We start from the raw sequence: 18,844 nt of genomic DNA, 5'->3' as shown, positions 1-18,844 counted from the left end.
TTTGGTGGTTTACAGATGAGCCAACCATATAATTGAACCATTATGGTGAACTGTCTTGTAAAACATTACCATTTTATTAAACGGTTTTATTTAGCTTAACTTGACAGGCTGGCTGGCTGGCTGGCTGGAACGAAGTTAGTAATTGAAATTTAGGTAACTTCCCGATAAGCTACAATCTTGGAATATAGTTCAGAACCCGATGAAATGAAATAATAAGAAAAAAACGCTCCCATAGGTGGCGCATGGCTCGAAATATTTCAAAAAATCGTATTTTTGATCCGATTCGGTTCATATTTGGAACACATAATACATACATGAATAGAAAAAAATTTCGCAATTTCTACACCATTTAAAAGGTAGAAGCTTTAAATTTCACCAATTGCTTTGTTTATCTCAAAAATCGCTTAGGTATGTACATATGCTCACTATACATTTCATATCATATACAGCCTATTATTCCCGTCCTTACTTGTTTTACAAATGGTTTCGATACGCATTTTTGGTTAAATCACTCTAAAATTTCTTCAATAGTTTATTGTTTTTATTTTTATATACATATGCATGTATGTACTTATGTAAATAGAATAAACGATTGCAAAATTTAATTTGGTAGATTTCTTTGATTAGGCTCTGGTGTCGGCTCAATACCATTTAAAACGGTTGTACGAGGTCTATAATGATAATTTGTGTTATAATTCGGATAATGGAGATAATAGGGCCTTTGTGTAGTGGTTGTTGTGGAAGAGTTTGTTGTCGTTGGGATGGCAAAATATTCAGGATATAAATTCGGTACCGAAATTCCATCAGAGTAATGATAGTCTAATTCAAGGCTTGCAGATTTGGAGTTGACAATTCTCAAAAACGGTCCAACGTCGGTTGTGACATTTGGCCAAATGTTACTATCCTTGCTGGGAACATTATATGTAGCAAAGTTGGTCCACATCTCAACAAGAGTACGTGACAAAGCGCGGTCTATGTAATCCAAATTGCTCACTTCCTCTGGGTAAGGAAAAAGGTAAATATTGTCGTCGCTCAGTGTAGCATCAGTTTCAAAAGGTAATGGATTTTTCAAATGGCCGAAGCGATGAAATTTTCCACGGTAATCGAAACAATATAAATAAGTCGGTGCTTTCTTGTAAGTTGCTCGAATTGTGTCGAGTATGGGTCCGCGGTATAGAATCAAATTTGTAAGCTTAGGGATCGAGAAGAGTTATATAGGTTATGAATGTGTGTATGTATAAAGTGAATAAATTTAACAAAATACCTCCAACAATCCTTGGATTAAATTAGGTAGACTCGGTACATGGGACTCCTTTTCGTTGAATATTTCCCTCAGTGCTAAATTTTTCCAGATTAAGTAATGCTGGGGATGAGCTGTATGCCTTAATACTACATTTACATAATCAGATATATTACTTGAACGTAGGCGAGCAAGTTCACCATAAAAGCCTTTCAAATTGAAATGAAAAAAATCTTAAAGTTTTCTGTTATCCTTAGTACATATGCGAAAGTTTAATTACTGGTTAATATGAAAGATCCTGCATCCTTAGTAACACCAATTATCATTGGAACAGTTCGATTAGACACCAAAGCAGCAGGGTGAACTGGCAAATACCCTAGAACGTCGCCCACAGTCAATTTGAATCCACCCATGAAATGAAGTCCTCGAACCTCATTTTCCTCCTAAAAAGGAAGGAATAATTATAAATTTAAAAGTCTAAAAATTCAAAAGATTTATACATAGTGTCGTTTCATGGTCTCTAGCAGCTCGGCAGTACTTAGACGCTCGAAACAGCTATGAAGATTTTGCACTTCTTGTGCAGCAGTTCTTGGGCAACGAGCTAAGCGTGCGAAGCTTCGTGCTGTTGAAAGTGCATCTTGTTCCAGGTAGAATGGATTTAAAGCGGTGCCCGATTGTAGAATCAATTTTTGAAACAGACCTTTTGTCTACAAAATTATAAGATACGCATATGTAAGTATGTATATTTCTTTCTTTTCACTATATATTATTTGCGATTTTGTTTACTCACTTTATTACTTAAACTCACTGCATGTACCAAAGTTGCTCCACCAGCCTGACCAAATAATGTCACCTGCAACGGATCGCCACCAAATGCTCGTATGTATTGCTGAATCCATTCTAATGCTAATTGTATGTCAGCTAATGCTATATTTCCCGGCATATCGCTAGTAAGTGTGGTGATAAAACCGAAAGGAGCAAGACGGTAATTTATAGATACCAAGATTATATCTTGTTCCATAAAGTAATCTGGTTGAGCTTCTTCTGCACTGCCATCAAACAACATTTCGCCGTGAACAAAAATCATAACCGGCAAAAGTCGTGGTCGAAGTGCTGTGGACGATGGTACATGAATATTCAAAGTTAGACAATCGTTTACATTTTCTTGACGTCCTTCTGCAGCAGCTACGCGTTGTAATGCAGGAAATTGAGGACAATTTGATGGTATTTGAGTTGCGTTGATTGGTGCATTACTGTTATGTTTGTACGTACTGGCTTGCTGAAATAAATCAAATACGGGGCTATTACCTTAAACCTTCAAAAGGATAGTTTCACTATCAAATTAGTTAAGAGTAACATGAAGAACTGAACATGGAGGGGGAACATAAGGTCAACGGCCCTAACATGTATGAAATGTTCACAACTTCAAATATCAAATATGTAGTTACAATGTCAACATCAACCCTCAAGCCATAAGGCCAATTATTTTGTTTCGTACGTATTAAAATGCTAACCACAGTTACGTTTTAACCCTTTGTTCAGTGGATTTTTTTATTTCAATTTTTCTATATTTTGAACCCATTCTAATAAAAAATCTGATTAAAAAATGGCTCAATGAGGCCCTCTCTGAGATAAGAAGAACGAATTTCTCAATTCTGATTTCATTATAGTGCAAAATTGGATTAAAAGCTGTGCCGAATTTAATTGAAGCAACAATACTGACCGGCAAAGCGAAAGGTGAAATTGTGCTTATACCGCGAATCCCACTGATACCAACAGACATGCCATTTGAATTCAAGCGTTTGCAATTTCCCGTGCGCCTGTCATTTGCTATGTCAGTCAACAATGCGCAAGGACAAACGCTTCGAGTATGCGGATTGAATTTGGAGGAACCGTGCTTTTCGCACCGACAGCTATACGTTGCCTGTTCTAGAGTAGGCATTCCAAATTGTTTGTTAATTCATATCCCAGATGGAAAAACGAAAAATGTAGTGTATCCAAATGTTTTGGATTAAGAATTGAAATAAAGATTAAAAAAATTCTATATTTTATTCTTTTTCTATTAGTGTAGCGAAGCACACCGGGGCCCCGCTAGTATAATATACATATATCTCATACAGCCGATTGTTCAGATACGAAATTTTTCGTAATTTCTGCCCCATTTTATCAGCTATAAGCTTCAAATTTCACCGAATGCTTACGTATAGAGCATACATTGTTGTCCATGAGATAAGAAGAACGAATTTCCCAATTCTGACTTCATTATAGTACAAAATTGGATTAAAAGCTGTGCCGGTTAGGATTCCTCTGAAAAAGAACATATTTCACTTAACGTCTAACCAAGTTTGCAGAAGTTGTTTGTATTAGAATTTCACACGGTATTTGTTGCAGAAAATAAAATTTTACCTCAATATCTTAAGAATAAATACAAATGCCTTATATATAAACTTACATAAAACAAGTAAAGGTGTCTAAGTTCGGATGTAACCGAACATTATATGCTCAGCGTGAGCTTCAATTTAAAAAAAATTTCTCCTCATTTCCTCTTACAATAAAACTTGATAAGTGAAATATCATTGATTCAAAACAATTTTTTGCTAAGATATAGCTGATTATTCTAGTCTACGACCCTTTTAAACTTGTTTTGTATCTAAGTTGCCGTGGTCTGTAAGCAATCCCGTCCATTTTTACTAGAAATATTTTCTGCTATAAGGAAAATATGTGTACACAATTTCATTACGATATGTTAATTTTTCTTCGAGTTATGGCTCCCGAAACATAGAAAATTGCTTAGTCATAAAAGGGGCGGTGCCTCACCTATTTTCAAAAATTTTAGTGTTTTCCAATTTAATGTTATAATTCATTTTAAAAAGTAAAATTCTATTGACACAAACCTCTTTTTCGCTAAGATAGGGCTTATTATTTTCGTCTACGACCCTTTCAAAAATCTTTTACATGAAAGTGGGTGTGGTCTTTAACCGATCTCGTCCATTTTTCCTAGAAATATTTCCTGCTATTTGTGTACCCAATTTTATTACGATCCGTTAATTTTTCTTCGAGTTATGGCTCCCGAAACTTAGAAAATTGCTTAGTCATAAAAGTGGCGGTGCCACGCCCATTTTTTTAGATTTGAAGTTTTTCCTATTTATTGTTATAAATCCACTTGGTAAATGAAATACCATTGATATAAGGCTCTTTTTTGCTTTAGCAATTAAGAAATACCATTTTTTCCTTAAATATACAAAATTGGGTGCTATTTTCCTTTTGTTTTACAAGTCTTTGTGCCTTCGTGGCTGCTTAATTAATAGTAAAAAAAATTTTTTTTGGATTTTTTTTTCAAATTTTAATGTTTAATCAAAATATTAAAATAACGTTAATTTACTTTACTAAGGCGGTTTTTATGTACCACTTTTTCTTTGTTTTTAACTTCATCGAAAATAGTTACATTAGGCTCGTTAATTTTAGTTATAATAAACGGACCTTGATACATATTTTCGTGCTTATGATGTGGTTATTTTTGTAAAAGTACTTTATCTCCGATTTTGACAACTAAAGGTCGTGCCGTTTTATCGTACAGATTTTTACTTTGTAATTTATTTTTATTAATTAGATTCTGTGCCATTTTGTGCGTTTTCTTCATCCTAAACTTAACTTCTTTGACATAGTTTTCGACATTATAGATCGGGTCAATTTTTTCTTTACTTAATTCATTAGGCAAGATAGGGCTTATTATTTTCGTCTACGACCCTTTCAAAAATCTTTTACATAAAAGTGGGCGTGGTCTTTAACCGATCTCGTCCATTTTTCCTAGAAATATTTCCTGCTATTTGTGTACCCAATTTTATTACGATCCGTTAACTTTTCTTCGAGTTATGGCTCCCGAAACTTAGAAAATTGCTTAGTCGTAAAAGTGGCGGTGCCACGCCCATTTTTTTAGATTTGAAGTTTTTCCTATTTATTGTTATAAATCCACTTGGTAAATGAAATACCATTGATATAAAGCTCTTTTTTGCAAAGACAGAGCTCATTTTATTCGTCCACGACCCTTTTTAAAATCTTTTATATAAAAGTGGGCGTGGTCCTTAACCTTTCGTTAATTTGTCTTCAAATCATTCCTTATAGTAAAGGCAACCTCCCTGCCGAATTTTGTTACGATAGGTTTAACGATTTTTGATTTATGATTAATAATATTTGTAAAATTGATTTTATCACAAGTGGGCGGTGCCACGCCCATTTTGAAAAATGTTTCCAAATTTTTATCAAGAGTCTTAATATCAGTCCAGATTATTATTTTTACTAAATTATCAGGTTTTTTGTGTTTTCCAAAATTTTATATATATAAAAAGTGGGCGTGGTTATCATACGATTTCGCTCATTTTCAATACCAATCTATTCTGGATCCAGATAAGCTAGTGTACCAAATTTGGTGAAGATATCTCAATATTTACTCAAGTTATCGTGCCAACGGATGGACGGACGGACGGACATGGCTCAATCAAATTTTTTTTCGATACTGATGATTTTGATATATAGAAGTCTATATCTATCTCGATTCCTTTATACCTGTACAACCAACCGTTATCCAATCAAAGTTAATATACTCTGTGTGCAAAGCACGCTGAGTATAAAAATAATAAGGATTTGGAATAGCACACAGAGATAGAAATAGGGGAGATAAAAACTGCAGCTACATTCACCTATTGTAATTATGTATAACCGTCTTACAGGAATGGAGTTCCATGGGCTCACAGCATATCTTCTAATTATATACGTGTGTCTGTGTGAGTAATAACTTCTGCTCTTAGGTCAGGGTTCGCCAAAATTCAAACTGCGGCTGTGTGAGTATAACTTAAATCATCTTATTGGTAGTGGTTTAGTGGTTGATGAAAAATCAATGAGGTAGGACGTATGTACGCATGTTTGTTAACACACAAAAAGTAATTCCCAAATATGCCATATATACTACTTTATTGCTTGAGTCTAAGTAAAAATTTAAACAAAATAAATTGTTAACATGAAACCATTAAAACATTCTGCGTATGAGCGTTTGTTTGCAAAATATCCTTTCGAAAATGCGCAAATAAACGGTAGCCTTATTCGATGTTGCTACTCTGCTTGTTCAGCGACAACTAAAGCTGAATACAGATGAAATAGAATAATAATACGTGTGAAGTGGCGCCAATAATTATTCAACTAAATGGTGACCGCTGTCTTAGGTGATGCCTACATGTGTGCATGTGAAATTATCTCTTCGATCATAGCTTCCCTGTTTGCATGCATGTGTGGCTGCTTGCTTGATGTTTACACATATATGTGTGGTTGTTTACCTTGCTGTTGTTGTGCATTTATTTACTAGCAGCACAATGACGCATCGAAATTGCCAACATTCGCCACACTACCCACCTTGGCCTCATTGTCCCGATTTGACAAACTTCCCGATCTAAACGTTGCCATCCTTTCCAAATGAACAACTTTCATTTTGTTTCGTGGTTTGTCAATGGTTTGTATGCGGTAAACAACATCGTTGATCCGTTTTACAACTTTGTATGGGCATTCACAATTACATTGTAATTTCGGGGACAAACCTTTCTTTCGTTGTGGGTTGTACAAGAACGCCAAATCTCCTTCAATAAAACTTACTGAATTAATTGCTTTATCGTATCCGCCTTTCATCTTATCACTTATAATCCTGGTTCATTGTCTTACAAGATCGGGTTTTTCTCTCATTTCTTCCTCCAAGGCATCAGTGGATTTCCTGGCATTTCTTTCCGCATCGGCATTTATCCCAAACTTCAAGTCAGCTGGCAGTCGAAGGTCATTGCCAAAAATTACCTTTGCGGGAGTATGGCCCATTGTCTCATGCACTGGCGTATAAAGGTTCATTGTATGAACCTCCGAAAAATGGACGTGTGCTTGCACGTCGCAACGCACTCCACATAAAGCTGGAGACATTGGTGCTTTATCGGTAACCGTATCGGTAACCTTTTAACAGCTGATTCGACCAACCTTATGAGAATCAATGCAATCGAATATTGGTGCCGCTAAGGTCGTAACCGTATCGTAGCCAACCAATTGGGTTTTGGTTTACCGTCGTAACGATAAACAGCTGATTACGTTAGGGATACGGATACAGCGATACGACATACGGCACCAATGACTCCGGCTTTACACGTATTTGCTGTTTAAGTTCTTGTTCTTTTATTTATCAAAGTTTTTGTATAATAAATGTTCTTCATTTAATTGTACACTTTATTTAGTTTTATTTCTAGTTTGTATTTAGTTTGATTTTAACTTTTTCACTTAATTCGTGTTTTACTTGTGTCGTCCAAAGTTTTAATGAATATTCAGAGCCGAATTGCTCTGTGTTCAAGTTGTTCCACACCCGTGGGTAGACAACGGGTGTTGCAGCAACTTGAACACAGGGTGACATTTCATTATTTATTATAGATCTGTTACATCATCCTTTTTGGGGAAACGAAGAATTGGCAAAGTGATCAATTTTGTCACATTCTTCTTTGGCCAAAAACTTATAAAAATTGTTGCGAACAAACGAATATATATTTATATTAGGGTGTTCCTCCCCTTTTTAATTCGTTGGTTCGGAACCACTTTTATTAATAATTGAAAAAGATTTTATACATCGAATAGTTAAATTTTAGTTACATTTTTATAGTTCATTGTAACTTAAATAAAAGGTATAAATATTAATAATATTTTAATTCATGACAAAATATGTTGAATGTTTCTTTGTAAATATTTCGTTTGATATATTCAATTTAAGGTTTTACATTTTTATTACATATTACATATTATATGTTTTTGTTTTTTTTTTGTTGTTTTAGCAATTAAGAAATACCATTTTTTTCCTTAAATATACAAAATTGGGTGCTATTTTCCTTTTGTTTTACAAGTTTTTGTGCCTTCGTGGCTGCTTAATTAATTTTGGATTTTTTTTTTCAAATTTTAATGTTTAATCAAAATATTAAAATAACGTTAATTTACTTTACTAAGGCGGTTTTTATGTACCACTTTTTCTTTGTTTTTAACTTCATCGAAAATAGTTACATTAGGCTCGTTAATTTTAGTTATAATAAACGGACCTTGATACATATTTTCGTGCTTATGATGTGGTTCTTTTTGTAAAAGTACTTTATCTCCGATTTTGACAACTAAAGGTCGTGCCGTTTTATCGTACAGATTTTTACTTTGTAATTTATTTTTATTAATTAGATTCTGTGCCATTTTGTGCGTTTTCTTCATCCTAAACTTAACTTCTTTGGCATAGTTTTCGACATTATAGATCGGGTCAATTTTTTCTTTACTTAATTCATTAGGCAAAGTTGCCTTTTCCCCAAAGACTAACTCGTAAGGCGAAAATTGGTTGTCGAAAACTGTGCTACTCGTAGTATTGTGTAGGAAAGTAAAGTATTTTAAATAAACATCCCAATCAGAAAAAGTATCTTTTAAATATGCACGTAAGTATTCATTAAAAACTCTATGATTACGTTCAATCGTGCCAACAGTTTCATTATGGTATGCAGTTGAAAAATTATGTTGAATATTTAAAAGCTTTGTTAATTCTTCGAATAATTCATTTTTAAATTCAGTACCTAAATCTGATTTTATGGCATTCATTGTGGCGTAAGTTAAAATGTATCCTTCAAAAATAGCTAAAGCGATTGTTTTTGCTGATTTTTCTGGTATAGCGACTGTTACCAGGTATTTAGTCATGTCGCAAATCATGGTAAGTGCGAACTTGTTACCATATTTGGACTCAGGTAGGGGTCCTATTGTGTCAATTACTAGTATATCAAATGGTTTACAAGGAGTTGGTGTTAAAACAAGTTTTTCTTTTGTTTTAGGGGTAACCTTGTTTAAAAGACAATCCTTACAATTTTTGATATATTTCGATATATCGCGAGTCATATCTTTTCAATAAAATTTTGTTCGCAATTTTGCGTAAAGTCTTTTCATTCCGCAATGTCCACCAGAAATGGGATCATTATGGTAAATTTTCATAAGTTTTAATTTTGTATCTTCGTCTGTTACTGTCTCCACTGGATCTGTTAGTATAATTTCTAATGATTTTAAAATTTTATTTCCAATATTTTTGAAATTTGTAATAGTATAATGTTCGAACATAATATCGTTTTAGGCCATTCAATCTGCTTAATTTTGTGTTTGCCGGCTTCTGATTCAAGCCTCGAAAGTAATTTCTCTAGAGTCATTATTTCGTTAACAAGCTCAAAACTAAGTAACTCGAGTTTCTTATGTTTAATATGCGCAAAAATTCTTAAATTTGTTGTTTTATTATTTTTATCGTACGTAATTGCGGATCTTATTCGTGGGACTTTTTTCGAAAAATTAAATGAAAATTTGTCGTAGACATGTAAAGTAATTTGTTTTTCGTCGTTTTTGTCTGTTTTCCTATGTAAATTTTTCTCGTTTGCCTTTTTTGTCATGGCTCTTGTCTGTACTGCTAAAATTTGTTTGTTAGCTTCTTTAATCTCATCGATTGTTATACGCGATAGTGCATCAGCACAAACGTTTGATTTACCTTTTATATATACAATAGTAAAGTGATATTCAGACAGTTCCAGTCTTATTCTTGAAAGTTTTGAAGATGGGTCTTTCATATTGAATAAGTATACTAGAGGTCTATGGTCTGATTTTACAATGAAATGGGTGCCATAAACGTATGGTCGAAATTGCTTGATTGCAAAGTAAATAGCTAAAAGCTCTAATTCTATAATGGGTTTTTTCTGTTCGGCTTTATTAAATGCTTTAGAAGCGAAACAAATTGGTAAATCACTACCTTGTTGTTCTTGACTCAAAATAGCGCCACATCCAGTTGTGGAAGCATCAACTGTAATAATGAATTGTTTAGTAAAATCTGGATATTGAAGTAATTTTGGTGAAAGTAACGCTGCTTTCAAAGATAAAAATGCTCTTTCGCACGCAACATCGCATACAAATTCAACTCTTTTTCTGCTTAATCGATTCAGAGGCGCTGCCAGAGACGCAAAATTAGGTATAAACCGTCTGTAATAGTTTGCAAACGCGACGAATCGTCGTACCGCGTCTTTGTCAGTCGGTTTTGTATACTTTTTAATTGCGTTTATTTTAGAGTCGTCTGGCAACAAACCTTTGGCTGAACATTTATGACCTAAAAATGTAACTTCTGGTCGTAAAAAGTTGCATTTATTTGGGTTAAGTTTGAGATTAAAAGATCTACAAGTATCGAAGACTTTTGAAAGATTTTTAATGTGGTGTGCTTCGCTACACCCTATGACGATAATATCGTCGACGTACAAAAATGCGACATAGGGTGGTATACCCGAAAAAGCTATGGTCATCATTCGCGAGAATGAATTAGGTGCTATATTTAAGCGGAATGGAAGCACTTTCCATCTAAATGCGCCACGGTCAGTGCTGAAAGACGTAATGTCACGAGAGTCAGGATGCAAGGGGATTTGATGAAATCCTGAAAAAAGATCTAATGTGGAAAAATACTTTGCTCTACCGAGATTGTCTACAATATCGTCAACTCTAGCTAGTGGGAATTTATCAGCAATGAGTTTTTTGTTTACCGCGCGAAAATCTACGCACATACGATATGCTTTTTGACCATTGGTATCTTTCTTTGGGACTACAATCAAAGGACTATTGTAATTCGAATAACTGGGTTCAATCAAATCGTTATCTAATAATTTATTTACTTGGCGATTTATTTCTTCGCGTTGAGAGTATGGCAATCTATAATTTTTAACATATACCGGATCGTTGTCTGTCAATCTTAGTTTTTGCTCGTAAAAGTTATTTAAAGTCATTTTGTCCGTGTCAAGAGCGAAAATGTCGGCATAATCTATGCAAAGGTCAATTAATTTACTATGAGCATGTTGAGGTATTTGATTTTTTAAAATCGAAATTAGTTTTTTCGTACGTTTGTCTTCTTTTTCTGTCTTGTTAATTGTATAAACATTATAGTTTGAAAGTTTTTCTGTCGGAATACTTTTTCATTTGACATACTTTATATCATCTGTGGTATTTATGACTTTAATTATTGGGTTACTGGAATTAACAATGCATCTAGCTGTGAAAACCCCTTTTTCAATTTCCTGGGAGTCCACGAAAAGTGGTTCGTGCGAATTTCCTAAATCAAATAGTATGAATATTTCACATCTTGGTGGGATGATACAACTGTCGCTTTCTGTTCCGTGCAGGATTGGTATCGCGACTTTTTCATTACCTACCCAAAAGGAAATACTATTTTTTTCATAATTAATGATACATTTGTTAATTTTCAGAAAATCTTTACCCATTATGCCATCGGATGGAATATTAAAGTCTTCATTTACTACATGTAAAGTATGTTTAATAGTAAAGTTTGAAAAATTTAAATTTGCTGTAATTTTACCTAAAGTGGAAACTGAATTGGAAGTGACACCGGTAATGTTAATAATGTCGTTCGTATTTAATGAAATGTTACTGTCTAGACATGATATTTTTATTAAGGAAACGTCGGCTTGGTTGTCTACTAGGAAAGAACAAAATTTTTGTGACTCGTTTAGTTGTAATTCTATGAAATCAGAGTAATTTAAATTTAAACAATAGATGCCTATTGGTGAGGGAAGTTCGCTTACTGGCTTAGTTCGTCCTCCCTCAGTGTTCGCTCCTGAGGGGCACTGGCGTTTAAAGCGCGAACGTTTGCGTTTCGACCTCTACCGTTTGAGGATCTTGAATTGTTGTTTCTATTGTTACTATTGTTTACATTAGGATTGGTATTTGGACGCGTATTATTATTGTGATTATTCTGATATCTGGGTAAAAACCTCGATAACTACCACGATGTACTTTTACCACGTGAGCGAAAAGCTCAGTTACTTCAGTGTTTTGTTCTACAATTAATTTTGCTACCACGTCTTTCGGATCTGTAAATGCCGTTGAGGCTAAAATGGTTTTTACTAAATTTGATTTTGCATTTAAACGACACACGTTAACCGTTTGTTCGACTGCCATTTCATGAGCTTTTGTTTGAGTGATCCCTTCAATAATAAGAGACCGCTCAAGTGAGTCAGCTAAATCTTCAACTTTTTTCGCAAAATCTGTATAATTGTTACCGTTAATATGCAACGCTGCAATTCTCCCTGCTACAACTTTCGAGTTGTCCGGTTTTATCCTATTACGTAGAGCTGTTTTAATTTCGTTGACTGAAGTTACTTGTGTTGGTATTGCTTCACGAGCTTTACCCTCTAATTTTGATTTTAAGAACGCTATAAAAGTATCGGTTAAATCTGCAGTAGCGAATTGTTCGAGTAATGCAATTTTGTCTATGAAATAATCAAGTGCTAGTGGATCACCACTGTAGTTTTCTCTAATAGAATTAGCACATGTGTTAATAAAAATTCCCTTTTCCTCTGGAGTTGCCATGATTTCATCGTTAAGATTTGGAGCTGAATTAGAAGAAGATGAGGCCACGTTTGTACTATTTGGATCGTTAAGATCTGATTTTAGAGTAGAAGTTAAAATTTCACTATTTGAATCGTTAAGATTTGAAACTAAATTAGAAGTTAAATTTTTAATGGAAGAATTTTCGAAGCCTGGAAAATCTGTTGATAAAGAAAATCTATTTTCCTGGTTTGTGACTTTTTCGGTCGAAGATGAAGCTAAACTTTCGTAGCTTGAGCCTGATTTATCTGAATCGGATTCTGAATCTGAAGTTTTTTGCACTTGTCTACCACTTCTAAGGTTGTACATATGAAATTACTAAAGCACTTGTTTGACAGTTGAATTTATATTTGAAGTTAAATTGTCGAGGAAAAAGAGCGAAGGAAAAAATTAAAGAAATATTTAACAATTTATTAGAAGAATTAATTGAAACTGCAGTAAATTTTTATGAAAAATTTGTAAAAAGTAATTGAATTCAAAATGGCTCAAAAGTATGTAAGTATTAATTGGTAAAAATGTACTCACGGACGCAACGCTTTATTCAAAAAAATCTCAATTTGGTTTTTCACGGAACCACCGTATGTATTAAAAAAATTGAATTGGTTTTTTAACGGAACCACCGCATATATCAAAAATTATTTTATTGGTTTTTAACGGAACCACCGCATATATCAAAAAGAAATTTCATTGGTTTTTAACGAAACCACCGCATATGTATATCAAAATTATCAATTTTTTTAGGGTACTAGCAGTCTGTACATCTAATTCACTCAGCATGATATTTTGCTGAAAAATTAATGTATTGAAGAAATTCTACCTGGGGTAAAAGAAATCCTTAAATGGAAGATTTGTGAGAGGTCAAGTTTACAATTTAGACGCACGCACTGTTTTATACAAAAATCCAGGTGTTTTATCAATAGATGCACTGTTGTAACCAAAATTTTAAATACATATATTATGCGAACGCACCGCAACTAATGAAAATTTTAATATTTTGTACACATACATGTGTTTAGTAAAAGACGTAGGTAAATGGATATATACATATTAAATACATATATTCTGCTACTGGTCCTTGCTGGTTCTTACTTGTGCCTTGAAAATATGCCACACGGTGGGTAGTCGCATGTACCAAAATCGTCATCCCGAAAAAAGAATGTTTGCCGGAATAAATGTGTATGAATTTGCGTTGAAGTTTGTAAAAATGTATATTCAGCGTATTGATATTGTTGAATTGCAAAGTGGTGTCGCGATTGACTACCACATAAAACTTATTGGCAGAGTTGGATTAATCCTTTGCCAGACCAATCTAATTTTGGCTACATCTTCATAACCCCAAAAATTCGGTAATTCCACCATTTTATTTTTCGCACCGCGTGTTTCGATGTCACGGTCGCCATGTACAGTCTACTTACGAGTATTCCGGTAATTTCCCAGACAGATTCCCAAGTATCGCATCCAATAAGAAGAGCAAGTATATTTTTATGTTTCACCATCGAAACTTCTTAGGTTTATTGAGTTTTTAAATCTTTTGTTTTATAAAAACGTTTTACAATTTTTAGTTGTGCTTGAAGTGTTCGACTTGCTTTTGTCGTGTCCAAAATTATATTGAATTCGAGCCGAATAGCTCTGTTCCCGAGTTGTCCCAACACCTGTTGTTCGTTTCACCGTAGACAACGGGTGTTGCAGCAATTCGAGAAACAGGGTGACATTTTATTATTTATTATAGCTCTGTTATAGGCGATCGGTAAGCCATCAAGAATAAGTATATGTGTGTATCCCACTCTTTATGGAACTTGTGGACTACTTTCGTTCAGTGCTCCTCCAAGGTTATATTGAATCGTTCCACCATACCATCGGACTGAGGATGCACTGCAGTTGTCCGAGTTTTTCTAATGGCCAATGTCTTAAACATTTATTGGAACACAGCTGATTCTTACCTTGGTCACAATGTAACTCCATTGGTACACCATACCTTGCAACCCAATTGTTTTTAAAGACTTCTGCTACTGCTTCCGCTTCCTGATTTGGAATTGGGTATATCTCTGGCCATTTGCTGAAATAATCCATAACCACCAGTACGTATTTGTTTCCGCGGTTGCTAGTAGGAAATGGACCTGCGATCTCCATCGCAATCCTCTCAAATTGTGCACCTGAAATATATTGCTTCATCTGGCCATGACTTCGTATTTTGGGCAATCAACTCAGTGAAATACTGACGGCAACCAACCCAATAGAATCTCTGCTTAATTTTCTCGAATGTCTTCGTGATTCCAAAATGATCTCCATTTGGGCCGTTACGTAGCTCACTGAGAATGCCAGGAATCCTTTTCTTTGGAACAACTATCAGTTTCCTCTTACATTGACCATCCTCACTCTCCCATGTTCGATGCCTGCAACCGGATATCAATTGCAGACTGTTCCGCTGTGGGCAATATGACTTCGCAATAGGACTCTCTGTCTTTCGCTTCGTTCGAGTCCTTGCATAACATGTGACAGATCTGTATCTTCAAGCTGACACCTCATTAGTTGTTCCATGTCCAATTAATCCGTACATGTTATAGTCATAAGGCGGGCATCTATGATGTCCTCCTTAGCCTCAGCTTTCGAACAATGCTTGTATTCCAAATTACATGGTATTCGTGACATTGCATCAGCGTTCCCATGGGTACTACCTTTTCGATGCTCAATGGCTCTTGCAGGAGCCATTTCAAAGCTGCGTGATCTGTCCTGACGTGGAATCGGTGCCCGTAGAGGTACTTGTGAAAATGTTTAATGCACTCTAGCAATGCGGCAATAGCAATAGTTCCTCTCTGGTATTCCAATTGATCGGCTGGTATTCTAAATGATCTCCGGTTCATCGACCAGTTGTGATAAAACGCCTCCCATAGCATATCCACTCGCATCGCTATCTAGAATGAACATTCCTCCTGGAATCGGATATGCCAACATTGGGGCAGTGCATAAACGCTCTTTCAATGTTTGGAAAGCCACATCTTGCTCCTTGTTCCATTCAAAAGCTTTATTTTTTCTTGTAAGCTCGTGGATGCTATAGGCTACGCTGGCAAAGCAAACTTCTTAATTCATGCAGGTTATGTGGTCTTGGCCAATACTTTACAGCTTCTTTCTTTTCATTCGCAGCACAGATGTCCTCCGTCGTTACTTTTTGACCCAAATAACTTAATTCTTCTTTATGCAGTGAACACTTTTTGGGACTTAATTTCAGACCAGCACCAGCTATTATCTGGAAAACTTTCTCCAAGTTCTTAAGATGTTCATCAAAATTCTATACCAATACGATGATGTCGTCTAGGTTCAATAACTGATCCATGAGTCTCTCAAATGTAGCTGGTGCATTACATAGTCCAAAGGGCATAACTGTAAACTGCTAAAGGCCATGACCGACACGAAAGGCTGTTTTCTCTTTATCTTCCTTCTTCGCCTCCACTTGCCAGTAGCCGCTTTTCATCCAAATTTGAAAACCCCTTCGTACAAGATAGCGAGTCCAGAGTGTCATCAATTCTTGGCAATGGGTAGCTATCAATCTTCGTTACGTAGTTCAACTTACGGTAGTTCACACAAAACCTCATTTTTCCATCCTTTTTCTTCACAATTACCACCGGCGAGTCCATGGACTAGCTGATGGTTCCATTACGCCACTGTCTCCCATTTCTTGAAAGATTTGACTCACAACTTCCCGCTTGGCCAGTGGAACACTACGAGGTGCTTGACGGATCGGCCTCGCATTTCCAGTGTCAATTTGATGTTTCACAACGTTGGAGCGGCCTGGTTTGGAACCATCTTGGTCAAATATGTTTGCGTACTTTAGGAGCAGTTGTTTTTCCTTACTCTTATAGTTTTCCTCTATCCCCTCCATCCATACCGTGATTTCATTTGAGAGAAAAGTCTTGCTAGTTGAAACGGTTTCCTGGACCTGTTCACAATTAATAACTACCTCAGCCTCCTGGCATCTTCCCAATATAGTTCTTTGGTTAGTTTGAGTGGTGACTTGAACTCATTGAGTACATACTCTTACCGGAATACGTCCATCTTGTTTAGACATAACCAGGGTTTTTTCTAGAAGTATATTCGTTGTTGATTTGTTTGTTGCCTCAAAACCCCACAATTTCTTTGTCCCACAATCTACATCAATCATAGCCCAGATGACCGCTTCCGATTTTGGTGGTATTTTCTGATTGTCCTCCACCATCGCTCGTTTACTGCTGTAGCCTTTTTGGTGGCCGAAATTAAGTGGCACATCCATGTTCTTATATCGCATCGTCTTTCTTTGCATGTCGATCTTCGATTCCTTGGTCTATTAACAAGTCAACTCCAATTATGATTTCATCAACAACGTCTGCCACTTTAAAATTATGCAGTACCGTGACGCTCCCAATTGCCACTTCACATGCTGCTTCTCCTAGAACCTGGGTGTATTCTCCAATTGCTGTACGTCAGTTCTTGTTGACTAAATCCAATCCAATGATGGAATGAGATGCACCCATATCTACAGTCAATAAACGTTCCCTTCCATCCATTTGCCTTCCGACAGTAAGATTGCTCGACCTTCTTCCAATTTGCGAGATAGAGATTATGGAGCATTCAATTGCGGGAGCCAGCTGTCGTCCCTTGCGCTGACTCGCTTTAGTTTAACGATTAAATGGACTTGGAGATTTGCTCATCTCCTTCAGCACTGCGTTTATGACCACCCACATTGTTGGAACAATTAGGGCCGGTGCTGCAATGGCGAGCAATGGGCACTTGAAACATTTCACAAGTCCGGCATTTTTCTGTTGCGATTCCTTCAGCGCTTCTAAAATTGTGTCTACTCAATCTGGCCTTTCTACTTCCACACGATAAGCTTTGTACGCTTGTTTACTCAACTTCCTGAGTCAATGCATGTAATACCGTTTCTGCGAATGTAGGTTTTGAGTTTACGTATGTCGCTCGCTTCGTTTCAACATCCTGTATTCCATGGATACATTTTTACTCTTTCGGTATATGTCACGGGTGCGTCCGCATTTGCCAAATGAGTAAACCGTTCAACATCGGAAGCAAACTCCTGCATAGTTAGCTTAATTTCACGGTTTTGCAATCCTATTTGGGGTATCTGCTTCTGTGTTTGCTTCCGTATCGCCTTCCTAGAGCGCCCATCAATGTGTCGTAGTTGTTCCGATCTCCCTCTATAATTGTCTGTACGATCTCAGCAGCAGGTCCTTTTAACGCCACGAACAATGCAGCATCTTTATCTTCGGCATTCCGGTTGTTCGCTGCTGGCGTCTTCTCAAATTGGAGCTTAAATACCTGGAAAGGAACAGAACGATCAAACGTTGGGGATTTTATCTTCAGAGTAGACGTTGAAGTGATTGGACGCTTCAATTGTAACCCCTGAGTCTGATCTTTCAAAGCATCCATCTCGCCCTCCATTTTATCTTGTCGTTCACTAAACGCCTCCAGCTGCGATAGGAACATTGTTTCCTGTGCCGCCAGCTTTGTTGAGTTACGCTCTTCTTGTGCTTCGAGTTGTTTGTTCTTTTAATTGTTCTGCAATTTGTGACACCATGTGTGTTTTCTGTTCATCCAATTGTGCTTCAATTTTCGATTTTATGTGTGTCTCCTGCCATTCCAGTTGGGATGTTATACGTGTCTCCTGCGATTCCATTTTTGTCGATATCTGTGATAACAAAGCCAATATCGCATTATTCTCGTCGCTTGCGACTGGATTCGGACTTCCTTTTTTTTCTTCCAATTTTGTTAACGTCTCGTCCCCATCAGGATGAAAGACATATTCGTCCACATTAATTCCTTCCGACTCAATAACCTCTCGTAGTCGTGCTTGAAGTTCGGTTTTATTACCGATTGTAGTCAACCCGCGGTTCTCCAACTCCTTTTTCAGTTGCTGAATCTTTGATTCAATTAGTTTTGCCATGTCCAAGTTGTAATCGAAATCTTAGGAATTTATTGAACAATTCCTCTTCTGACACCAACTGTAACGAATTCTGGGAATTCTGATTACTATGGACCTTCTGCTAACGTCCCAATCGAATAAATAACTCCAATATTCAGTTTAGCAAAATGGTTTATTTAGACTACTTTGGGAGTAGTACTTCACAATTATAATTATACTTCACTAATAGCGTGTTTAAATAAAACTGA

At 36.0% G+C, this 18,844-nt stretch overlaps 1 protein-coding gene across 1 annotated transcript in view; it reads right to left on the bottom strand.

Annotated features, from left to right (window-relative positions):
* Positions 1-496: 496 nt before the first annotated feature.
* Positions 497-18,844, bottom strand: part of Glt (Glutactin) — a 96,134-nt gene continuing 77,786 nt past the window's right edge. The window contains exons 2-6 of the mRNA XM_067791757.1: positions 2,031-2,519; positions 1,741-1,947; positions 1,521-1,683; positions 1,265-1,449; positions 497-1,192 (exon numbers count right to left, since the gene is read on the bottom strand). Of these exons, the coding sequence (XP_067647858.1) occupies positions 602-1,192; positions 1,265-1,449; positions 1,521-1,683; positions 1,741-1,947; positions 2,031-2,519 (1,635 nt within the window). The 3' untranslated portion in view covers positions 497-601. The remainder of the gene's footprint in view (positions 1,193-1,264; positions 1,450-1,520; positions 1,684-1,740; positions 1,948-2,030; positions 2,520-18,844) is intronic.

This window comes from Eurosta solidaginis, chromosome 5, assembly GCF_040869045.1.
Source record: "Eurosta solidaginis isolate ZX-2024a chromosome 5, ASM4086904v1, whole genome shotgun sequence".
Lineage (NCBI taxonomy): Eukaryota > Metazoa > Arthropoda > Insecta > Diptera > Tephritidae > Eurosta > Eurosta solidaginis.
Note: the sequence above shows the minus strand (reverse complement) of the source record. Positions and strands in the feature narration are given on the sequence as shown.